The following is a 26,638-nucleotide window of genomic DNA, read 5'->3' as shown; positions in this document are numbered from 1 at the left end:
GGGGCCGGTTGATTGCCTGGAGCTGATGCTACCCGCCAGTTCTGCACTGGCAGCCCCTTCTTCCAGGCCTTACACGGAATACCGAGGACAGCGGTGACTGAACGCTCAATGGACCAGGCGCTATTCGGCTACGGGGACTTACGACACTAGACCCGTGAAGAGTGGAGATAAGCCCCACCCCACGGATCTTCGGGAACCGCCAGGCTCGTAATTATTATACCCCAGTGGCCGAGACTACCTAGGTACAAATCCTAGCCAGTAGCTTCGCAGAGTCTACCCCCTCTTCGCTACGTCGACCCCCAGGAGAGTCTCATCAGTTACAAAGCAAAGCTAAAAGCCGTTTGTAACAACGTTTCGTCCAAAACGGATGGCAATATGATAACGCTCTTAGCGATGGTCAAATAACTGGAACATTTGCAAAAGTCCTGGAAATTAGCCAGGAGTGAAGACACAAATATTCTTGATCAAGTCCTTACAAGAAAGTATCATATAGTATGAAAACCAGAGATCGGAGTGGCTGCCGAATTATGCATCCTATCCACTATTTTGGCAAAATTTTACAAAGGTATTTTTGAGATTTGTCTCGTTAATGGTTTGTATTGAAAGATTTAATCATCTCAGTTGCCATTCAACTGTGGAATAAGCTAGATTTTCCAATGAGGCCAAGTAAATTCTAAGAAAAGAAGGCTACACAATTTTTAATGCATTGAAAATGTCATAAAAATCTTTTTTGTAAATTCTTATCTGACAGTTTTTGAAAGAAAAAGAAGTTACCTTTGTTAAAAAGAATAATCAAAATGAAACAAATAGCCATATATTAATGTTAATTCAATTTTCTCTTAAAACTTTTTGCAAAACCCTATGGTATTTTACTTAAACTTCTGCATTAGGAGTGCAACATTTTTCTTAGAATCAACTTTTAATGGATTTCAAAAATAAAAACCTAGTGAATGAAATGCAAGTAAAATATGCATTAGTCGAATAAGGGTACAAAAAGATAAAGAAGTTAAGTAATAAAAAGAAAATGCCTTTTTTTCCGGATCCTAGGTAAATTGAGATATTTATGAATTTTTTGTTATCTGGAACTGCCGAAGGTGAAAAATCAGTACTGGATAAGAAAATAGTTTCCGAACGTCGAATAATTAAGAACAGTTTTTTTATTCTTTATCTACTTATTTAAAATTTTAATTTAAGCAATTTTTTTCTCAGTACAGTGTTCACTCCAAGATATGTATTTCATCAAGTGAATTCTTTGTGATCTTAAAATAATAATTATTTTAACATAATCGACTTTTTTAACGTATTGAAAAAGCTTCTTTCTAATCCTCCTTCCTTGAACCATATCAGTCGCTTTGGAAGCCTGATAAAGTTACATCAGGCTAAGATGGCCTAATCTTATGTAAAATCAAATGAACAAAAGTCTAATTTTAAGTGTATAGAACATGATGAATTGCTTCGAAAAGCAGATTATACAAGAATATATAGTTTTGCGTTATAAATATAAAAGACGACAGAGCGAAACGTCAAAAACAGCCATCAGAAAACTCGGGAATTCATGTAATACATTTAATACGATTATAGAATATAATTACCATATATTTCCAACTTAAAAAGGAAACAATAAGAAACTTTAGTAATTTTTTATTACTAGAGGTTGACTTAAATATTTAAAATAAATTAAACTTAAAATGATTTAAATACTTTAATTTCAAAATGATATTATAAGACAATAACTAAAAAATACTGTTTTATTTTATTTAATCGTAATAAAAATTAACTAAATTTCTAACATCGGTAAACAATTCGGAAACTTCTAGCAAGTTTCGTATTGTCCCGTCCTTTGCGTTTTGAATGTCATCACTCTCCGTTTCATCATCAGCATTATAATCACTTTCAGTTCCGTCTAGCATTCTTCAATAAAAGTGATTATATTTAATTAAAAATAAGCAGAAAGCAAAATCATTTTTGATCTACGCTTCTTTTGCTGTATAGCAGAAATAGTATTGTTTAGTTTGTTTTATGTTATAACGACAAAGCCTCAAGGGTTATCTGCCTAAGGGAAGGCATGCCTTAGCGGAGGGCTTTCTAAGGAAAATTGGCCCGTATATACGTTATACGTAGGGAAAGCCACAAAAGCGTCAATGCAACAAGCTCGTTCTTGGGATCTGAATCTCGGGCCCAACTGCCAGTTTTCAGCGAATTTACTGCTCGGCCGCTGGTGAGTTGTATAACATAAATGAAAAATCGGTGTTTATTCGTAAAAGCGAGAGCGCAATAGCGGAGAAAAATACCTTCTGACTTGTCACTATTATTGTCAACATTAAAAATTCACTATTATTGTCATAGATATAATCTATAATAATATATATATATACTTGGATTTACGCTGAGGAGCCAAACCACAATGTCCATCCCCACATTTATCAGTGAACTCGTCTGGATAACGTGGAGGCAAGTGAATAAGTGGGAATGAAATTTAACTGCTGCTGGAAAAGATGAGGAATCATTCTTGTGCTTACTTTTGCGAGTGATGGAAAGGCTTATGATCTAAGCGAATCTGATAGAGGTAAGATTGTAATGCCCGAAAACTCGAAACGAGTATCTCCGAAACTACACGACTGGTAGGTTAGTCACGATCTGCTGTTGTTAATATCTATACAAATTGGATAAAACACAGCAAAACCAGCATTAGACGTCAAGGTGTTGGACGTCCACTCGTCATTAGAGGAAAAGGACGACGTATACTGTCCCTCTCGGTACAGCAAACCTCTCGGCGCCAGACAGTGGCTCAACTGACAGCCCAATCCAATGCAGGTCCAAACGCATGTGTTTCGGAACACACAGTTCAACGAATACTGTTGGATATGGGCCTGCGCAGCAGACGTCCCACTCGTGTATCTCTATTAGCCAAGCGTCGTTGTCAATTATGCTTACACTGAGCCCGGGAACATTGAGACTGGACCATGGATAAATGGACGACAGTTATTTGGTCGGACAAATCACGATCTCTCATCCGTTACGCTGATGGTCGTGTTTGGGAGCGCCGTCTTTAAGGCAAACAGTTCCTGCTCCTGTACAGCAGGTCATACATAGGCGGGGGGCAGCATTTTGTTATGAGGGAGATTATTATGAGCGGCTCTGAAACTCTTAGTTGTGGTAAAACAGATCATGAAATCTGCGGACTATCTGAACATAATTTCCTGACCAGTTGCACCCTTGTCTTCCCAAATGGAAATGGAATCTTGAAGCAGGACAACGTCACATGTCTCAAGGCTCGAACTGTGTTGTAGTTCCAGGAGCATGAGAATAAATTCCAATTAATGTTCCTGACACCTAACTCGCCGGATCTTAATACGATATAGAACATTTAGGATGTCGTGGAGCCGCAGCTCAGAACTCAAACACCACCATGTCAGAATATTTCGCCTTTGTGTGATTGCTTCTTAAGCATTTGTACCTGTCTTCTAAGGTATTTGTAAAACTGTCTCCAATCATATACCACGGTTGTGGCATTTATGCCAAGGCGAGTTGCAGTTGGTCGCGCATCGCGTTTTTGAGTAGGTGGTCATAAGGTTTTGCCTTTTTAGTGTATACCGCTGTTTAAAATTTTGCTTATACACAAATCATCCTCGGATTATTTACTATAATCTTATGTGTACTTTGGTAGTCTCTGCATATGGTATAGAGGAATCAGGTTTCAACATCCATCTTCTAGGAAGGCTGTGTGGGAAACCAGTCTCTATAGACATCAGTTTATCCAACTCCACATGTTGTGTAGAACATAGAGAGTAAAGTAGGCGATTAATGCTTCCCCAGAATAGGTGGAGGAGCCGTGCTTCGTACCGAAGTAAAGCCTCTCCTCTCCCCACATCCAAAGCTTTGAAAGGATTGCCCCATAGTGTCTTTTATTAGACAGAGTGGAATGAAGGAACCAAAATACATGAATGGGCATACATTCGGAAATATAAAATCTTCGCTTTATGGCAGTGTGTTGTAAAACATTTTGTAGGCTTCTAATGCAGAGACAAAAAGATTTTTAATTGCATATATTACAATATAATAATTCTCAAAGTTCTAAAAAGCTAGTAAAGACTCATTACTATATCAACCTCTGATTTACAAAGTTGCTGAAACTGGGCTTAAACTTATATTTACCTTTTGATCAATCAAATAAATTATATTTTTCAGGGAGTGAAATATCTGGTAAGCAGAATTAGTTTGATATGTGCATTATGCCAACTTTTAAGAACAATGTATTATCAGATCCATGTAACGAGCCTGTTGTTTTTTTCCTCTCTTTGTAGATCATAGCAGTAGCCATTAGTCAAGGAGAGACTAAACTTCGTCAGCTGCAGATCACTGTCACCGAATTCAATGTTCATCCTCCTGTATTCGAACACGATGTCTACAGAGGAGAGCTGCATGTGAGGGCCAAAGTAGGGTCAACCGTTCTTCGCGTTCGAGCTTTGGACAAGGACCCAATCCCGTACAATTCAGAAGTTTACTACAAATTAGATGATCCTGAGGATCCTAGAGGACGATTCAGTATTGATGCAAAGACTGGAGTAGTGACACTGGCTCGATCCTTAGAGACGGGCACTTCAGAACCTGTGGTGGAGTTAGGGGTTACGGCCCTTGATGGTGGCTCGCCAAAACGCAGTGATTATGCGAGAATAGAAGTATTGATCAAAACTATTTCAGGTAAGTACTTGAAAACTGTTTTGCATTATGTATTCTACTATAAAAGTATTTGGTACTTTTGTATATAAGCATCAAAATCTTATGATTTCTTGATCAGCAAAGAAACAATATTAAGACTGATCGTTCGGGCGCACTAAATTCTCTACTAACGTTGAAAATCTTAAATTTGTATAGTTCAGAAACATTTGTCTTTGAATTCAAATTATATTTCAAAAGCACTCTGTTTTTCTCAGACTCCTTTCGAAATCTAACGCTCTTCAAGTTGTAGAGACATTAAATTATTTCGAAGCAGGAGATATGAAAAATGAGCAATGCCCTCACCGGGACTCGAACGACGGACCTCTTGAATACACTTCGAGCGTGCTGACCACTACACCACGAAGGTACGCTAAGAAGGCGGGAGAAATGCCTTATAAAGTATCTTTTTTAAGTTCGTCATAGAGACATCTTTTCCACTTGTAATAAATACAAGGCGATACAAAAAATTAGTAAATTTTTAAAACTTAGATTTTATTAAATTTTTAATGTTTAATAACGAACATAATACTAAAATTCATAAAATAACGTTGTTTTAAAGAATTTTAGGATCCAGCTTTCTAGTTCATTGCAAAAAGAAGAAAGGTTTGCCCAGCAATCAATATGCTAAGTCCGTTTAATGCTTGTCAATAGACGTCACTGTTGACATTGACGAAAAGAGCAAAAGGACTGGACAACAGTACTAGGATCAAAATATTATTCCTTGAAGAGACTTTCTTACCTGGGAAGAAGTTAGCATATGATTTCAAGCATGTTGTTTCTGTTGCTCCGAATACTTGCAAATTATTGCTTTCATTCTGAATGGGCAATACTCATTGATCGTTTAGCCATCTAATCATCTAATCAATTGAGAACATTGCCCTGGGTACAACACAGAGGATGACCAAATTATACCCAAGATAAGGAGGAAGCTCTGTCCTAGATTTGATGGAAAACATCTAGATGGAATGATTCGAGCGTCTTCTAGCCCTCTTTTCCTAACAGCAGACTTCTTTAAATGACTTTCGCTTTGCTAGTATTTTAAGCGTTCCCATATCGCACAGATCTAAACACATGCTAGCATCCAACCTTCCCAGAATTCGAATCCTGGCCCAAGATATGGCATCTAGCAGCACTAACCACTGGACCGATCAGGGCTGCATTCCGAAAGCATGGCTGAAACATCTCGATATGGTGATCGAAATGTTTCCTTCTAGGAAAACATTATGCTGTATGAATGTACACAGCCTTGAGATACTAAAAGCAAATAGCGATAAATGATACAGGTACTATAGTAAGGTATTCTTCCGCTTGTGTGTTTCTTCCAAAATAACCACCTCTTATGAACTGTTTTAAATAAAAATATCCTTGTGAATTTTAAAATTGTTATTATTGTTGTTTCCCTCATTACTTCAGTATCATTCGAAGTACCCTATGTATGATTTTCAACATTCAGGCAATTCCAGCTTAAAATTGTTCGGTGTAAAGCCTCATTACTTCCCAAATTTTGTAGCTCAGTGTTAAATGGCCTCAACAAAGAAATTATTAAAACTTACAAACAAAAGAAAATATAAAAGAAGTGCGATAAATTAATCTCTATAGTATACACTAAAAACTGTAAATAAATCAAAAATCGTGCATCATTAATAATTAAAGCTACCTCAAAAATAGATATACAAAAATAGAAGTTTGCTCCTTATTGTTCAATTTACCTTTGAATTATTCTAAGGTTTTCAATTTATCGAAGTTAATTACAAAATATATTTAAATACAATATATCCATTTGTTGTTGTAAACATCCGTATAGATAGCTTGTAGAGTCATTAGGATATTTTTGAATGCTGAAAACCTGAAAATTGAGCTGTGCCTTCGCTGGGACTCATCAACCTGGTGGTGAAGAATCATCATCCACCACCTTTAGTTCGGATGCCAATGTACAGTCATTAGATTTTTCTGAATCAGGAGATGTGAAAAATGAGCATTGCCCTCGCCAGGACCTGGACCTCTCGAATACGCGCCAAGTGTGCTAATTGTTATACCACTAAATCATGCCGAAAGGAGGGAGAAAATACCTTATAAGTTGATAAACAATTCAGTATTTTTAAATCCTAGACATCGTATACATATTTATTTGCTAACCGCGTTCTGTAGCTCGAGTGGTCCGGTGTTAAAGCTACTTGTAAACTGATATTGTATTGACAACTTTTTTACAGACATTAAGTTTTTCAGAGCTTTAAACTTGAATTAATTATACCTCCAAAGGGATTCCAACCACAGATGTCAAATTTGTCAGCTGAATATATTATCACTTATGCCGAAGGACATATGGAGGCAATGCGATATTTACTTAACTCTCCCCACTTAAGAGAATATTAGGCAGAGGTAGGTTATGCGGTCCATTAAATCGAGGTGGTGACGAATTACCATCCGCTATATTTTAGTTTGAATGTCAATGTGGAAGTTTGAGATTTCTTTGGAGTTCAAAATAAAATAACCAGTTATACTGTGTCCGGAATTCAAACCGTAGCATATACGGAAGAATGCCATAATTCCTTATAATTTTATCTATCCCTCACAGTAATAATCATCCTACGATTCTAATTTTCAACTGATATGTGAATGCTTTTTGTAAAAAAAAAATTGGGTGTTCATGTTATCAAAAGTATAAAAAAAGTACATCTGGTACAACAAAGTTGCTACTCCTTCAATCAGAGTAACTTACCAGTAATACAATGTTAACTAAAACCGACGGAAGTTAAATATGGCTGAGGGTCAAAAGGTCTTCCAGGAGAACAACTATACACAAATAAAAAAAAATAATTATAAAATGTTGTCAAGCAACACGTGACACGCCCCCAAAAAAAACAAATGTAAGTAAATTATAATCAACACAAACCCCCCCCCAAGGCGAAAACTAAAAAAATCACACCTAAATAAGCATATCAAACACCACTAAGTATATAGGTATTAAGGTAAAGAAATACAAACCCATGAGCTATACTGGGCTCAATACGAAACAAAATCAAGAACAGGCATACAGATCATAAATGAAACATGAGTTGCTCAAATTACGAAAGAAGTAAACTAGCATGAAGCGTTGGTAAATAACAATCAAGTCAAAAAATTAACCGAAACCAATCCCTAGCGCTTAAAATCTGGGAAAACCAAGGAAAAAACTTTTTAACTTAAAAGAAGTGGAGCAAAATAGCTGAAGCCAGCCGAGCAAAACCTCCAAAAAAAAAAAACAACAAGGCTATCAAGACAAGATAGTTAAAATCGAGGACAACATGATCACCACCTCATAGGCCTAAACATGTAAAAGTAACGGTGCAACACTCGACCAAGGATAAGCCAAAGAATACTAAATAATACTAATAACGGATACAAGTTTCTAAGCTACGCAAAGCACAAAACTACAGAAGAAAACATGCACTAGCTTAATGGAAGAAAACATTAAAATCTCTACCATACAGTATAAAAGCCGGACACTCCTGAAGAGCATTATTTCTCCCTATTCTGTGAGCCAATAAGCAAAAGGCAGATGTCTATCCCAATCTTCTTGAAGTCTGATAAACTAAATGAAAAGTGAATTAATTATAGCGTTCAGTCTTTCCACGACAACATCCGATGAATGATGATAATTAGTTGTAGTGTGTTTAATGACGCCGAATCTTTTATAAACCTCCATTATATCTTGAGAAATGAAATTAGTACCTTTATCAGTCACAATATTTTGTGGTACCTCATGAAGTTGGATTCAAATAACAGAACGACTTTTAGTCCCTTCAAAAGAATGATTGGCATGTCATTTAACAACTCCGAAACCAATAAGCCGTGCACTAGCTTAATGGAAGAAAACACTAAACAGAAAATGGACGCAGGCGTTTGGTCGACCTCCCCATGTCGGAATGCTGGGGCGTATTGTTCGACTTCGCTGTGAGAGTTAAGAAATGCAAAAAGCAATTTCAAAATCAGTTCCTACATTTTATATGCACATTCATCTGACAACAGAATCATTTAAATACTCGAAAAATATTAAACACAAGCGTTAATATTCCTTCATTATATATATTTTGATAAATAGTCGAAATAATCGTTATATTCCTCGATTATTATTATCATAATATGGCTATTGCTTTTAATGGTTGCTTCAATTAAGCGAAAAAATTCCTTCTTTTGGAGCTGCAATTTTTATCGGAACATTATCTCGGAAAAATAATTCTTCTTATTTAGGAAAAACTTCAAACGCAGTCTTCTCTGTTTAAAACAGCAATCGAAATAAGCTTTCCCCCTTTTTATACTTGATTGTAGAAAAGAAAGCTCATTTCATTTCCTTATCCTTTTTTCCCTTTGTAAATTTTTTGGTAAATAGCATTATTTATTTCCCATTTTCGTTTCTATTCTTCAAAACCTGCTGCAGATCTTTGCAACCCTTTGTGGCCAGCATACCCCGTAACAAAGCCCTTTAAACCTTCAAACTCTTTGCCTAAGTCTGAGACGAAGACGGATTGCCAAAGAAATGGAGAAAAAAGATCCACTATCAAAGAAAATGTAAGTGAAGTTCGATCTTAGAAAACACGAAGGGGAGGGTTAAATATCTTGAAAACTAAATCGGTGTTCAAACGTTCGCTCTTCCAATGAACTTGTCGCAGTATAAAAATTTGTTTATAAATACCTTTGCCAATTAGTGGTACCTCTATAAAGTGTTTCGTATATATTAGTTATACCATTACTATAGACAGTTAAACGTTTGACGAAGCCGATAGATCCTACATTAAAGGAATTTAAAGTTTAGAGTAATTAAGAGTTTTGCATCTCATTTTTATTTATTCTCCTGCTAAGCCTTTTTCAATCAACCGTTTGCGCAGCTAGTGGCTTCCATCTGGCATGCGTCCCTCGTAAAATTTGTAGTAAAGAAAAAATTATATGCTTATGAAATGGGAGAAATCTTCTGCAATAAGCCTAAATTTTTTTCAAATATTGTTTTCAAGCAAGGAAAAAATTGATTCATTTAATATATGAGGAAAATCAATAATAAAAATATGATAGCAATCTGCCTGGAACGAAACTGCGTTTTCCCTCTTCACATTTCCTAACCAAGTTCACGAAGATGGAAGATTCTAGAAAATCGCCTAATTAATACTTTTTTGATTATACGTAATCAAAACTTTCGGTCTCCAAAGTGGGCTATGAGTACTCCGGGGCTACGTGAAGGGATACTTGGAGGTGTGCCAGAGAAGCAGGCTCGCGAGCACTTGCGAAATCAAGCTTGTACATAATTTGAGTGAGAGGTTGTCTCATTGCTCTTTGTGCCTGATTTCTCTAGTGTTTAGGGAGTTCAACATCGTAACTGCACCGGCTTCCGTTACATTTATTTACTGTACTAAAATGTGCTATACTAATTATACCATAATACTATAGTGGACGCTGGTTAATTCCGATTCGGTTAATCCCAACTAATCCAAACTTCCCCAAAATCTTGTGTTGGAATTGTTGTTAAAAATATCTCATTAATTCGAAATAAATTTTTATCTTTTCGATTAATTCGAACTAAAATTTTGACAAAAAATGTTTCTTTTCTCGTTTAACGGAGAAAAGTCACACTGTATTTATTATTTTGTGTTTTAAAATCATCTGTATTTCTTTTCTATGTTAAGAGGCACATGCCTGCATTCCTAGACTGCTGCATTTCCGCTAAACTTTAGTGGCTATTGTCCTAATGTCCAGCTCTTATCACTGCTTGATGAACAAACTCCCTGAACTAACCTGTTTCCTTGGATTCATTCAGAACCCTTTATGAATGGGGAAGAATCATTTGTTTATTTGTTATCAATTTTCTTAAAATTTCACATAAACCAGTCTTTACTGCAGATTCTACCCAGCTGCGTCAATTATGCCTGCAGTGCATACAAGTTAATGTGCTGTAGTTTCCTTCTTCACTGTGTGGTGTGAGTGTGTAAAAATTCAGGATGTCTACACGTGGAAAGCACAAAACTCTAACTTTGGAGACAGAGGTAGAAATTTTAACGAAAGTAGAGGATGACAAAGGTTAAACAAAATTAACAACTGATTATGGACAAGTACCTTGTCAACTTTTTTGAAAAACAAGAAATCAATTTTAGATTTATGGGGAAAATTTAAATTTGCTAAAGGAAGGAAACGCATGAGAAATGCGTCCCAAGGAAAATAAATAAGCTCTATTGCTATGGTTCCAGCAGGCTAGATCTCGAAATTTTCCGATAAATGGACCCCTGTTGCAGACGAAGACTGATGAATTGGCAAGTATAATGGGTATTGAAGATTTTAAATACAAGGATGTATTAGCTTTCTCGATTTAAGTTATAAGGTATTTCTCCCTCCTTCCAACATGCCTTCGTGATGTAACGGTAGCACACTCGGCGCGTATTTCGAGAAGTCCAGCTTCAAGGTTCAGCTTACAGTGAGGGTACTGCACGTGTTTCACATTTCCTGATTCAAAATAACCTAATGACTCTAAAAGCCAAGACACAATATTTCTAATGAAACTATATGCGGCCACAGTTCTAATGTAAAGGAAGAAGTATGGTAGGTATTTTAAGAAGAGTAATTTTGGTAGAAGTAGTAATTTTGGTAGGAAACGTAGGAATTTTGGTAGGGCTTTTCTCTATTTACCTGCCAAAAATATTTTTAATACGTACGAAACTGCATTTTTTATGAACTTTTGCCAAACAAGACATTACGTTTTAAAAAGGTTGCTTGCGTACGGAGTAAAAGCAGTAAACAGAGGATTAAAGCTTTAGTTTGTGCAAATATGGATGGGAGCGAAAATTTTAAATTATGAGTGATTGGTAAAGTCTAAGAATCTACTGTGTACATAAAGGAACTCGAACATTTCCAGTTGATTATGTATTAGATTTTTGAAATTCAATACAAAAGCATGGATGACACAAGACATCTTCAGCAACTGGTTAAAAGCAATAGATTAGTGGTTTTCAATGGAAAAGCGTGAAATTCTCTCATTTGTGGATAACGAAATCTGCCACAATAGACTTCCAGAACTGAGTTCCTTACAGGTTGAATATTTGCGCCAAACATAACTGCGAAACTACAACCAATGGGTCAAGCAATCATCCAGACACTTCAAACAAATTATCATAAGAGACTCATACAACAAATAATTTTCTCTTTAGATTGTGGGGAAAATTGCATTACTCTGCTGACAGCTATAAATGATCTATAGGCCACATGGGATGCTGTTAAAGAAAGCACAATTAGTAATTGCCTTCGTCATGCTAAATTCATGCACGCCGAAGTGAACATTCATATCGAAGTATGTGACAATATTAATACTACATTTCCTGAATTCATAAAACTTAATTGTGATAACGTTACTTTTTCTGATTATGTAAGGGTAGATGAAGACTTGGGAGTCTGTGAAAAACTGTACGACGATGATATAATGAAAACTATCTGAGAAGAAGGAAAAGAGATTACCTTTTCGAATTCAGAAGAGAATGCAGAGACTGTTAAGCGTCCTAATGATCAAGCCATAATGGATTCTAAAGAACCTCTGAACGCATTTTTTCAGATTGAACCTTCCTCTGAAAATGAATTGAAATGTTTACTTCAAATCGAGAAGCTAGCTGAAAAATGAACGCATAATAAACAAAATCAATCATCCATTTTGCAAGGTTTTTTTTTCTTCCAGAAGTGTAATTCTTATTTTTAATTAAAGTTTATTTTCTATTGCATATCTTCTGCTTCATTTAATGATTAAGGTAAGCCTTTATTGCTTTTAATATGTTTAATTTTAGATTAGTGATACACTTTTAAAGGTACATTTTTTCTTAACATCGGATAATTCGAACTCTTTTTCTTAGAATCTTTGAGTTCCAATTAACGAGCGTCCACTGCATTACTAATATTAGTACCATACTATACTGTCCTTCCATTTGGCTTTTGCACTGGATGATTCCTTCAGTTCTATTATTGGCCTAAAGTCAGGATCCGCTGATTGGTCTTCTCTAACTTTTTCATCACTCCACGGATCTGGATCAGTTGATGTTGAAAATGTTACTTGCCGGATACTCGGATTCGCCAACCCATACTTAGCCTCGGCTCTTGAACAAAATCAAACAGTGTGCAGGACATGGCTTCCTGGATAAAGCATCCGCATTTCCGTGGGAGGAGCCTTTACGATGTTTTATTTCAAAATGTCATATTCCTGCAGTCTTTGAATCCATCTGGCTATTTGTCCTTCGGGATTTTTGAAATTCAATAGCCAGGTTAGAGAAGCATGGTCGGTCCGCAATAAGAATTTTCTGCCATAGAGATAATGATGGAAATGTTCTATGGCCTTTACGATAGCAAGCAATTCTTTACGGGTGACGCAATAATTCCTTTCCGGTTTGGACAAGAACTTACTCTAATAGGCTATTACTCACTCTTGACCATTAATCATTTGAGAAAGGACAGCTCCCACACATTCGTTGCTTGCATCTGTGTCCAATATAAATTCTTTGCCTGTCTAGGGATATGCGAGCACGGGCGTAGATGTTAATGCCGTCTTCAACTGATTAAAGGACTTCTCGCATTTCTCAGTCCACACGAATTTGTTTTTACTTTCTGTTAGTTTATGCACAGGATTTGCGATGTTGGAGAAACCCTTCACGAATCTTCTGTAATAAGTACAGAGTCCCATGAAGCTCCGTGGTTGATGAATATCCACAGGACGTTCCCAGTCCTGAACTGCCGACACCTTTTCTGGATCTGTGCGGACACCTTCGGCAGAGATGACGTGTCCGAGATAGGTAACTTCACTGCGGGCCAACTTGCATTTCGAAGTACTCAGTTTAAGGTTGGCATCTCTCAATTTATGGAATACCTTCCTGATAATTTCTAGATGTTCCTCGAAAGTACGGCCCACTATAATGATGTCGTCTAAGTAGACCAGAATTGTTACGAAATGTACAGAACAGGATTCGTAAGATAGACCACGAAGCACTGTCTCCATCAGGCGTTCAAATGTTGCAAAGGCGTTACAGAGTCCAAAAGGCATAACTTTAAACTGCCAGACTCCTTGACCGGTAGTGAACGCAGTTTTCTCTCTATCGTCGGGATGAATTTCCACTTGCCAGTATCCACTCTTGAGGTCCAGAGTGGAAAACCACTTGTGTCCTGATAAGGTGTCTAGAGTATCGTCAATCCTGGGAAGAGGGTAACTGTCTTTCTTAGTGACATTATTTAGTCTTCGGTAGTCGACACAAAATCTTGTCGAGCCATCTTTCTTCCGGACGAGAACTATAGGAGATGCCCATGGACTTGTGGATGGTTCGATGATATCATTTTCTTGCATTTCCTTCAGAAGATGTCCAACCTCTTCCTGTTTTGCGAACGGTAAACGTCTGGAATGCTGCTTTATCGGAAAGTGATCTCCCGTATAAATTTGATGTTGCGTCAGTTTTGTGCGGCCAACATCTCTGAATGACCTAGAACATAGGTCTTCAAATTCTTTAACTGTTTTCTCTGCCGCACGTCTTTGTTCATGGGTTAAATTTGCATTCTGCAGAAGTTCTTCCATTAATTTCCTAGTTGCCTCAGTCCGAATTTAAAGTGGGGCTTTGTAAACGCATGTAACTGGAGCGCATGCTGCTGGCACTTCATCCTTTTGGATGTTTCTCGGTCTGTGACTAACATTCACCACTCCCACAGGGATGAATTCTTTCGAAAAGTCTACTAATGAAGAGGCCACTAATATCTCACTTGGGCTATTTTCAGGGTATTCAATTAATACAAATCTGAAGCTATTCTTTTCTATGGAGCTGGCTATTAATAATTCTGTCATCGGAGGGATGGTGACATATGTTTGTGTTGTTACTTGGTGAGCTGAGGGAATGCTGCTCTTCATTTCAAACGCAGTTATATCTTCTTTTGCAGAGCGCATTTCGTTACGTTTAAAGTCCAATGTAAAGTCGTACTTCCGCGAAAAATCCAGTCCGAAAATTAATTCGTCCGCGATGTTAGCGACGAAAGTTAAGTGCTTGTTTCGTTTTTCTTTTCTGACACCAGTTGTTACGTTATTTTCTTCCTTCACGCTCGTACGGGGCAAAACTCGACGATGCTCGACAAAACTCGACGATGCACTAAAAGACTCTCTCTATGCACTCGACGACCACCTCGGCGCTAGACTTCGAGACACTCGCTCAATGACTGACTATCAGCTCGCTAGACGAGGCATACACACTCCCTGACTGCGGACCAGCAGGGTTTATATAGCTTTTGGCTTGTGTTCGAGAATATTCTGGGCTAAACCGGTAAGAATTCGTTCCAGAAGGTTCTCCATCCGTCCATGGTATATCGCCAATTTTGTAGCCAAATGGGCGATTTCTCGTCAAATGTGGAAACCTTGCCTTCCTTTGTCATTTTATGGCAACCCTAAAACTACTTTGCGAGGAAGCCATCTTACCGCGCCTGTACATTTCGTAACAATACTATTCTGTTATATTGTATGGAGTACCACTTATAACTAATATTCGTCTTAGGGATATGCGATCAAAAACGTTTGGAGATCGTTATTCTAAGAGGCGGTGTAAGATATTATTATAATATGCGAAAATTTCAAAATGACATAAAACTTAACATTTTAAGCTGCGAGAGCTACAATTTCAAAAGAGGCATAATTATCGAAAAAATATTTTTGGAAAAATCCCCAAATTATATTAGAAATTATATTATAAATTGCCGTAAATTATGTTAGAAACGATTATTATAAAATAAGGTTCCAACCTAGAATTTACAGCTAAATGTGGGGAACATTGAAAACTGATAAGCGAATAATCGTTTTAGTTCAGGAGACAGACACGTAAACTTGAGAAGGGTTAATTACCCCTTTATTGCTTAAAATAAAGTTTACAGAAGGCCCTTTCTCAGGACGTACAGAACAGCCTCCACTTGGGCTTTAACTCAAGAATGCTATTAACTAATGATTAATTAAAAAGATATAGTCGAAGCTATCAAAATTTCTACAGGATCTGGCCTCTTCAACGCTAACCGAACGGAAAAGATATCAAGGGTCTGAAATATGGCCTAGCGTAGTAATAGCTTAAAGAGAGTGTAGCCAAAAGACGAACGCGCGGTAGTCAGAATCTCTGGCTCTCTAACGAAGTCAGTGGAACTTCGACTTTAAGTACTGCTCTTCCTTCGTTTGCATTTAACCGCGATTCTGAAGCACATTCTGGTAGGAAATTGAAAGCTGAAATTAAAAAAAAAAAAAAAAAAAAAACAGGAAAGTGGCTTTAAATAAAAATAACTGTTAACAACTTAAGATAAACCTTACAATATTAGAAATTCAAAGTAAAATATTTAAATGGGTTTTTTTTCTGCTCTATCCGATGGTGCAAACATCGAAATTCTGTGATTATTTGTTCGTTTGTAAAACGAAGATATGTGCGAAAAATCCGCAAAAATTGTTTTCACGATCAAACAAAAAAACGGAATAACATTTTGAAAAAAATAGATTCGATAAACACACTTCCATTCTCATAATATTTCTGTCAAATTTCGGAACTCTGGGCATATTCTCATCTCTGCGTTACTGAGATTCCTTTCGCATATTCTTCATTAGTAATAGAGAAATATTGCTAATAAATAAGAAAATATATATTCTCCGTGGGGGAATGGGAGGAAACTATTTCCAGGGGGCATATAAAATAGGAAAAGGCAAAAGAATTTAAAATAAATCATTGATGAAAAGACCTAAAATACATTTTGAGGAGGAATTGGAAAATTTCACAAGAAATGAGTACTACGTATATAACATCAGTGAATAGCAAATGACCAAAATCATCTTGATGCACTGCTGCTATTCGGTTAACTTCACATATTTCGTTTTACGTGTCACAATCTTTTAATTTTTTGCTTAACACGTACAGATTTTAGCCTGCTTTCCAGCACTTCGAAGGCGGTTTCAAGAAATTTATCAGTTTGATTTTTTCAGGGTTGGTGTTCTTTGGTTTCTTTTTTGTGTTACAGCCTCGCGATTTCTTCTACATTCACTGAGTAAAATTTCGTCTAGCTGTACGAAATAGTAATAATTGTTCAGAACATATCAGAAGAATTTCTTTTCTGTTCCAATATTCATGAAATTAACTTCTCCATCACTCTGTAAAAATTATCTCACTGTAAAAATTATATTGTCCGGCTTGGATCAGATATAAACCATTATTCAGGAAATGGTTAAAAGCAGTCAGATCCGAATGCGCTTCTAAAGAACATACATAGGGATGAAAGCCTTCATCTCACTATCACTGGGAAAACATGTATATTTACCGAATATGTGCAGGGATTACTCATACTAATTATATTTGGGCTCATATTGTTACATTTTCAATAATAAAATTATGTTGTTCTCTAATTTTGATAGAATTTAGTTATTTCATGTTCATGGTTCGTCTCAGATGTAAACGCGTTTAGAATTAGAAGTTAAGCTTATAAGGTATTTTTCCCGCCTTCTTAGCATGCCTTCTTGGCGTAATGGTCACCACGCTCGACGCGAATTCGAGAAGTCCGTGGTTCGGTTCCCGGCGAGGGCATCACTCATTTTTCACGACTCCTGCTTCCAAAAATGCCTAATGTCTCTGCAGTGGCGCTCGAACTAAAAAAGGTGGTAAATGATGATTCTTCACCACAAGGATTTCGCAGTTGGGTCCCCTAATCCCCAGCCGGCCTTTAAAAGGGGGAGTATGTAAGGTATTTCTCCCGCTTTCTTAGCATGCCTTCGTGGTGTAGTGGCCAGCATGATCGACACGAATTCGAGAGGTCCGAGGTTCGAGTCCCGGTGAGGACATCGCTCATTTTACACGACTCCTGCTTTCAAAAATACCTAATGTCTCTACATGCTAAACTTCGACTCGTCACTGAAGAGAACATGGGCTCATTGTTCACCATTCCAACTCTAATGTTCTCTGTATCGATTCAAGCGCTCTGAAACTCAAACTATTGATCTCTACCGTAAAGGTATTTAACGTTAAGCCTTTTGTATACTGTTTGCTGAAATGCAACAGCTCAATAATTGGACCAACTGCCATCACCAAAATCCGCTGCCTAACAGCCACGTTCATATTGCATAAAGGCATTACGGATAGAGTTTGAACTTGAGAAGAGATATTTTCCTTCTTTATGATTTTGTTCTGGCTTCGTAAGAACAGAAAAATATTTTGCATAGGCCAAGATTAATTATCTTGAATCCTTCAGCTGTCTTATCATTTCCATAATTGTCTATTCCACTTCTAAATGGTAGATAGCTTTTCTTCTAAAACGAAAATTTTTGAAATGAAACTTTACGTTGTAAAATTTTGTTTCACTGATTAAGAGTTGAAATCAATTCCTGAAAGCTGAAATTCCAGAGAAACGTATTGTGTGCAAAGAGGTCGGCATACGTTTCGATGATGTCAACCCATTGCATATATTGTCAAAGTGAGTAAGTAAACAAGGTTATGCTCTTCCATATGTTCCAGTTTATTGACGTCACTTACAGAAGTGGAAGAAACGACACACAAAGGAAGTAAAGAGTAGCTGCTTTGGAACAGACTATGAGTCAGTTACATCACACGCTCAAAGTTTTTCTGGTCGGAAGAGAATACCTTATACTAATAATATTATATAAGCATATTACAAGGACTGAACAATGAAAGCAAAACATCTGAGGTATTAGGCAGCTAAGATCTGAATCGCCAGTATCTAAAGTGCAATGTTTTATTAATTTGAGTAATCCCTTTTTTGCCAAAACTGAAGCGATTTGGGAGGAAGATGGCCGAAACATATCCTATCTCATCAGTAATAGTATCTTAAGCTAAGCGTCTTTAAAAAATATTTAATTTTCTGATAGCGCAGGGAAAAAATTACTTTCTCCAACAGTATCCTCTGTGATACTCTCAACCTACGATATGCTGTGTTATGCTGAGTTCAGAAAATATGCAGGGTGTATATGAAGTTAAAGTTCATTTTCTTGTTCCTGAAATCAGGCATTCACAAGTGTTGTGTTATAAACTATTGCATTGTCATTCTGATATGCAAATGGGTAGCTATGGTTCATCAATAGTCTTTGACAATGATGCCGTTTTCAAGAACAATCAGCCTTCCCAGGAAATTTTACGATACTGCACACCATATCGTTTCCCGTAGTCACCACTGAAAACAAAGGCCATGGCATTGGAATTGTGACGTCAATTCCAATGCCATGGCAATTTCCAATCCAGTAGTCACTAGTAGTGAGTAAAGGAAAGAACGCATTTTTACCTAGTTTAATGCTGAATAAGTTAGAAAGGAGAGTGTTTAGCTTGTTAAAAGTCCTCCTTCCTCCAATATCGACACGAATAACATATTAATTGATCGTGTTTCCTTTCATATTATCAAATTATGTGTATTTTCTAACGAATTACTATAATTCGTTTTTTTTTTTTCTTTTTTAAATTTTGTGATGTTTTTAAGTAATTCACGCTTTGTTGCAATACACGTACTTGTTAAACAAATCTATAGCAAAGTAAATGTTACATGATTCGTAAAATAATTTATTGAAACAGCTTGACATTTTAACATTTGCTTCCATTCAAACTTTATTTATTCGTAATATTACAGTTTTTCAGCGTAATACATATAATGTATTTTTGCAATTTTTATCTTTGAGTACGAACTTCAAAATCATCACAGAATTAGATCAATCAAGAATAATACCTAATCATATCCTAAAAAAGTACTGTAAAATTATTATCAAAATTTTTAGGTGTTTCAGAACCATCCACAATCTAAATTGCTTACACGTCTAAAAAAATATATGCATAGGGACAAATAGAATGTAAAATAGGCATGTGATGAATAGCGAATACCTTCCTTTTCACAAATAAGATTTGATGGTTATTCCATAATGAATGGTACAATTTTCTGCTTATCACTGTCCTAGGTATTAAAACTTTTGAATGCAGAAATAGCTGTTTTTATAACATTTAAAAGCAAATCTTTATTTTATGGCTTAGAAATATTTGATAAAGCATCTAAAATTTCATAAAAATTATTTACATCATTTATTACTTAAGGACCATTGCTTATATATTATTTTTAATTCTGAGTTGCCAATAGATTTTATGTTCTTATTATTTTATACTGCAATAGATACTACAGAAGCTTAGCTAATCGATACTGAGTGAGTATCAATAATAAAAAAAAATAACTTTATCTTCTTCGAAAGTAGTTACCTATCATTCCATAAGAAAATAAAGCGTATTTTAATTACTCCATGAGATACGCGTAATAACGTTTATAAACAGAAAAATGATTTTGGACTCTACTGTATTTCTGAATTTTATCTTATAATTTATACATGAAAACTGCAAACTGGAACTGATTAACTTTTCTTAAAATTTATTTATTTCTTTGCAGATTTAAATATTTTAATGACTATCACTATAAATGTCTCTTAATTATCTGGTGTCACAGTTATGATAAATCTCCAATGCTTCTGCAAAGGAAACAAATTTAAAAAGTTAATAAAAATTTGTTTAAAATACAATACTATATTTCATTTCCAAGTGGCCTTAAAGTTCATTTATTATTATTAGCTTTTAAATGTGACTTTCATTTATAAATAATTACAAAGATAACTGCTTAAAATGTCAAGAACTAAGGCATTGTTTCGAAGAAGTTACGTTTTGAATACTAAGCCTGTAAATTAATTTTAATTAAAAAGTGACTAAGACTGTGCTAAGAGTCTGAAACTCAGATCCATTAGGGACATTCTATGCAATAAAAAGTCTCCGAGAAATAGGAAAAATTTAGAGAAATGTAAAGAGCTATGCATTAATTAGGTGACTAATTATGTCATCTCTGCTCTTCAATTTTAATTAAGCCGAAAAAGAGTGTTTTTTATCATGTTAACTTTTTCCATTCTTTTCACAGAACCCGGAATTTGAAAAACTTTTGTGTGGCCTATTATTAAATTTCCATAGGAATAAATGAATTAGGTTCATCATTATTTTGGGGTCACTTTATCTACAGCTTTTCAGCACATTTTAAATTATTAGCAATAACATTTTAGTTATAATTAACGTTTCTTAAATAAAAACCGTTTGCTGTACATCCGGCTTTATAAATTTATCGAGCGATCCAAATTTTTAGAAAAACTTCTTAAACTGGGATATGATTTTTAAAATTTATATCTATTTACAAAACAGCTTAATAACAAATGATATTAAAATTATATTTTTGCTCAATCTTTCGAAATTAGAAACACATTTTAGTGAATTTTAAAAATTCATTCAACATTTGTTTTATTTCCTATTTTAAAGTAATTCTTTTAAATTTAATTATAGATAAATTATTTGATGACTCAGTTTAATGAATTTAGTTAAAAATGCCAGATAAAATTTAAATTACCTGCTTCATTTATATATCTGAGCAAATTTGCTCCTAATCTTTCATTAATCAAAACTTTTATTAATTAATTAAAAAGCATTATTTAGCCAATGTTGTAAAAAAATTATCTAATGTCTCAGAAATGGCCAATAACATGTTAAAATAAATAGAACAAAAGATTTATTTGTCTTTTTTCCTATGCTAAACAGTTTTCTTTCCATGTTACATATAATTAAAGAACAATGAAGAAAATTAAATGACAACTTACTCATCATCTTATATGTCTATAGAGATCTTTCTGACCATTATATTGACAGCATATGGTCAACAGAGAATCAGCATTTCGCGATGGAAAAGAGTTCATTATTCCTCTAAAAATAGGACTAATAATTTCCGCTTCTAGTTCAAACTGACGAAATAAATGCATTCAATACGAATTTAAAAAAAAAAAAAATCAAGGGGGGAGGAGTATGTTTTCCGAAGGAAAAAAAACGTTTTTTAAAGATCAGTGTGAACTGCTTCAGCTGGAAATTCCTTAACGATAAATCACTTTATGTGCAAAAAATTCACATTATAAATGGAGAAAAAATATCTACGACTTTGTCAAATAAACATATTAAATGGGAAAACACCTTAAACAACTTTTACTGGATTTGATTGTAAATTCATTCGTGGTCATTTGTAATGCATAAGGTTACAAGCATGTTAATTTGAGTAAGATTCTCCACAACGATTCTCTCCTTAACAAAATTGGCCAGTCATTAGCCAAAATGATAAAGCCATGAATTCAAATTGCTTTTGCGAGGATATGAACTTGCTTTGTCAGGATTAGAACAATGGATATTTCAGTTAGTTCTAGGAAATGCTCCTACTTACATTACAAGTGCATAATTGCAGGAATACGATAGTTCCTTATACACTTCTCCATTTAAAAAAGGCAACTTTGGAGAGGCACGAAACCCACTCTATCAAATCCATGTGATGAAATATTACCGCATTTTAAGTAAGGGCTGTTCCGATCGGCACAGTGGTTAACGCTGCCGGTTTTCATATCGTTGGGCCTGTGAATCCCGGAGAAAACTTGGAATGTAAATGGAAAATTCCCGTGCTATATGGAGGTGCGTGAAGTACTAGAGAGCCCAAAGGCCTTTCAAGATGTTTGCTGGTAGGAAAAAGGGATCAGAGACATTCGGATTCACCCCCCTCCCTTGGAACTTTCCATCAGAACTGGGACGGAATTCTCCTTCCCTCGCAGGTATAAAAACAATAGCTACTTAAAGTGCCTCTGGGCGACATTCTGATGAGACAGCTGAATGATCAATGGGTACGGTTTATTCCAGCTAACTCTTAAATAGCAGTATTTGTGGCCACTGGAGGAAGGGAAATAAAATTTTTAAAATAATTTATTTAGCTGATGTCGAGACATTAGATTTTTCGCAGAGTAGGAAATGTGAAAAATTGGATATGTCCTCGCAAGTGTGCGAACCATGGATCTTTTGACTGTTCAACGAAATTGGTACTAATTACGCCTCCAAAACACGATACGATAATTCACTCACATGAGCACACTAATTATTCATGCACAATGCGAGGAAGAATGTGACAACCCTAATGTACATAAAAATGCACTGTATGCACAAGGAAGATTAATTACATTCGTATCAGTAATGGCATTAGAATGGATACAATAAATATGATAATGGTCTTCTTTGAAAATAAACACTTAGCAAAAAGTCGCACCAATTATTTTAAAAGGATCTTAGTAAAAACGCTTCATCGTTTTTATGCCTTACGAAAGTCATCTTTGGCAACTGGAAAATCCTACCATAAAATATAAAAATAAAAAAAAAACCTACGTATTGTTTCCTTTTCGAAAAACATGCATTAGCCACCCAGCAAACATACTGCTCTTCAGACAACATGCATTTTCTGTCCATGGAAACATACTTTCCGCGAAGTGGTTTGAATTCCAGCATCTACACTTGTAAAGCAAAGAGATACAATGTCATTTATATCTCTTATATTCTAATACGGCAAGGGAAAACTCAGCTTGACTTCTGTCTGCGAAGTAAAACAAATACGAGCGAAACAGTTTCGACAGCCGTTTATTTCTGCTCTTTTAGAATGCTTCTTTCCATTCAATTTCTAAAAGCATACGTAGCTGATTATCTTCCTCTTACACAAAATGTATGGCATTTCTCGAGAAATCTTTTCCCTTTTACTGTAATATTTTACGCACACGTTGTATTCTGGCTCATCCTTTTAAATTAATCATGTGATGTTTCTGTATTAAAAATATGGCTATTGTACGTGTATGAACAAAATAATAATGCTTTCAATTTGGATGCCTTTTTTAAAACTAGTCAATACACTTCAGGAACAATATTTGTTCTCTATCTGTGAATCATATCCATTTTATATGAGCAGTCTAAAATCTGAAAACTATATTATTATAATTTATCGTGAGTTATTCTGTGGTGGGAATTAATTCAACTGAAAGTTCAACTTAGCGGCTACACACACACACAGTCATCTTAGCTTGGCGAGTTATTGCAATACAAACCAAATTATAATTTATTTAGCCGTTCATGGTGGGTTACAGTTGAAAATTTTGTTGGAAATTTAACCGATGTTTTTTTGGTTAAAAAGATGAGGTTACTTGCCCTGGCCACTAAGATATGTTATTTACGTATAAGAATACATTTATTTAAGTATAAGGTTCTAACGTACAGTATATACTCGTGTAATGTCCGCATCCCAACTTTACAGGTAAAATTTATGTAAAAAAAGTGACCCGTATAATGTCCGCACCCCGAGAGATAAAGAATTTCTCACTTTAAAATATATTTTTAATATTTCCTTTTTCCTCTTAGTAAATAACATTAGTCAATAAACATCTTTAAAGAAAGAATATGCATTTGTTTTGCCTTTGGTGGTGGCAGGATGGAAAGCAGAAACTTTCCTTGCATTCCGGTGCAGCTGTTATTCAGTCATAACATCGGAGCCAGCAATCTACTCGGCAGACGTGATAATAAATGAAAGCAGTCCAAACAGGTTTCACCACACTGGTTTCCAGCAAATAATGTTTCGTAATGAAATTACTTTCCCCTCCTTCTTCCTTGGAGCTTTCGCATATTTTAAGCTTACTCTTTTCATTCATAGTATCATTTGGAATTTGTAGTGTGCTTGAAATGGGAAAATACAGCACCTGTACAGCGGCTTTTAAACTGAAAGTGGTAGAATTTGCGCAGGAAAATGGAAAAAGAGCAGCAAGAGTATATAAGGTGGACGAAACGTGTGTGCGCAACTGGAGCAAACAGCATGATCAACTGGCGGCAACGAACGAAACAAGATGTGCGTTTCGTGGTTCGATATGTAAGTTTCCTAACTTCGAAAAAAAAAGTAGTTGCGTATGACCGTGATATACGTGCTCAAGGGTACGCAGTAACACGGGAAATGTGCCAAATAAGAGCACTTATTGCGGCACGGGAAGAAGGCTACATCGCAAGTCAAGGCGAGTGAAGTCTGGTTGCGGCGAATGATGAAACGAAATGGATTTTCAAACAGTGCGTCAGAACAGATTTTTAAAAAAATAATGTGTGCAAGATATTAAAAGAGAGAACGTTTATTTAATTTCTGTAAAAGTAAATAATAAAATTGCAAGTGTTGGTAATTTGGGCCTCTGCAATGTGCTCCTGTGCGAACTAATACGCACTGAGTATTAATAACGTAAACGGGGTAATTTCTATTATATATGTGGATGGAAGAAAGTGAGTTTGTAAATTTTAGGTAGCTATTAGACAACTTTAAATTTGATACTTTGATTACTTATGCCATTTTCTTCCACATACGACCCGTGTAATGTCCACACCTGCATTTTAGTGACGGAATTTTAGTAAAAAGAGTGCGGACATTAAATGAGCGTATACGGTATAACGTTATTTACGTATACAATTCTAATTTATAACGTTATTTATGTATAAGATTCTAAAATATTATTCAAAACTAATGATCTGGTCAGCTAGGTCAGCTACACTGTCTCTAAACTCATCAAGCATAAACTAACGACACTGAACTACATAAACACATAAGGAACTAATACTTTTTAAGACAGGACGGCCACGTGGCAAACGCTACAATAGACTTAAGGCTCATATTAAACTCTTATTTTTAAACTACATCACAAGCCATTAAATTTGTAAATATTTGTTGCCTGAGCGAATATTTTGACGCTAAGCCAAGGAAGATAGGATAGGGTTTAACTTCAAAATTAAATGTTACTAAAATTTAAGAATAACTGCCATAGTATAGTGAAATACGGTCAAAAACCCTATTGTGAATGTTTTGTAATAAAAACCAAATCAAAAATAAATTTAATCTAACCTGTAAACCTGACAAGCAAGGAAAATGCACAAATGCGTTTGCTTCGGTCTTACCTCGTTCCTTCATGATATAGTTTTAAGCACATACGACTGACCATTAGAAGAAAATTACTTCATATCCCGGTGAGGGCATCGTGTTTTTTTCCTTGTTTTCTACACCGAAACAAACCTAATAATTCTATCAGTGGCTACTCAACAAAAATGCAATGGACGATAGTTCGTCACTATCTGGATTTGATGACTACGTCACCTCCTCGCCAATCGTTCTTTAGTTGAGGGGAGAATGTTAAGAATGTTCTCTTTTCTTGCTGATGGTCTTCATGGTGTAATTGATGTAGACGCTATTAGATGGAAGGTTTGGAGCTCAAATTCAGAAGAAGGCTTTGCTGAAATTTTCAGTTTTTCCTGCTCTGAAATAAATCGAATTACTATACAAGCATTCCTTTTCTAATACAAATACAAATGAATGTTCCGAGGGGAAGTACTATTTGCTATAAAGTAGAACTTAAATGTGTAATATGTAAAGTACTGGATAAGTTCCAATATACTGTTTGCAAAGAGTTAAATAGTGAGACATAATTTAGAGGAGCAAAATGTTATAAAGCAATTAAATTACGATTCAAATGCTATCAGTTTGAATAGTAGTTACAATAATGATCAAGTCTGCGTGTTGGATATGGTTACATTTATAATTCTGTTTCCGTGTGGCCTCAAAATCAACTACAAATCGGTTACCTAACAATCTATAATTAATTTAATGGGGTCCCTACAAAATTTGAAATATTTAATGACCGGACTCTTTATTTAATAGCCCTTAGCCATATTTTAAATATAACCAAGGTGCTATATAATTAGAATTATGCAAAACAGTAACCCTATTTTGGCTTAGATTTGAAGGGTCTACAAAGCAATAGTCACAACAATGTTTACAATAAAATTTCTAATTACCTCGCTTAAGGGTGCAAATTACACGAAATTAAACAAAAGATAAAATGCAAGGATACAATACTGTAACAAAATTTGGAGAGAAAACCCTTACTACTTAATTCATTAGATAAAAAATTAGATGTTTTAAACATTAAATTAAGAATTACGAGAATTAATTTATAAAGAAATTTAAAATATTAACATTAAGATTTATGCAGCATTATTTATAC

The 26,638-nt window shown here is 35.4% G+C and overlaps 1 protein-coding gene across 1 annotated transcript in view; it reads left to right on the top strand.

Annotated features, from left to right (window-relative positions):
• LOC118190198 (uncharacterized) overlaps positions 1-26,638 on the top strand; it is a 206,935-nt gene that overhangs the window by 48,004 nt on the left and 132,293 nt on the right. Inside the window, exon 2 of the mRNA XM_035360876.2 lies at positions 4,305-4,701. Within this exon, the coding sequence (XP_035216767.1) occupies positions 4,305-4,701 (397 nt within the window). The remainder of the gene's footprint in view (positions 1-4,304; positions 4,702-26,638) is intronic.

Source organism: Stegodyphus dumicola, chromosome 10, assembly GCF_044657685.1.
Source record: "Stegodyphus dumicola isolate Sdum_Otavi_A_Nest chromosome 10, ASM4465768v1".
Classification (NCBI taxonomy): Eukaryota; Metazoa; Arthropoda; class Arachnida; order Araneae; family Eresidae; genus Stegodyphus; species Stegodyphus dumicola.
This window is presented reverse-complemented; position numbering and strand designations above follow the sequence as displayed.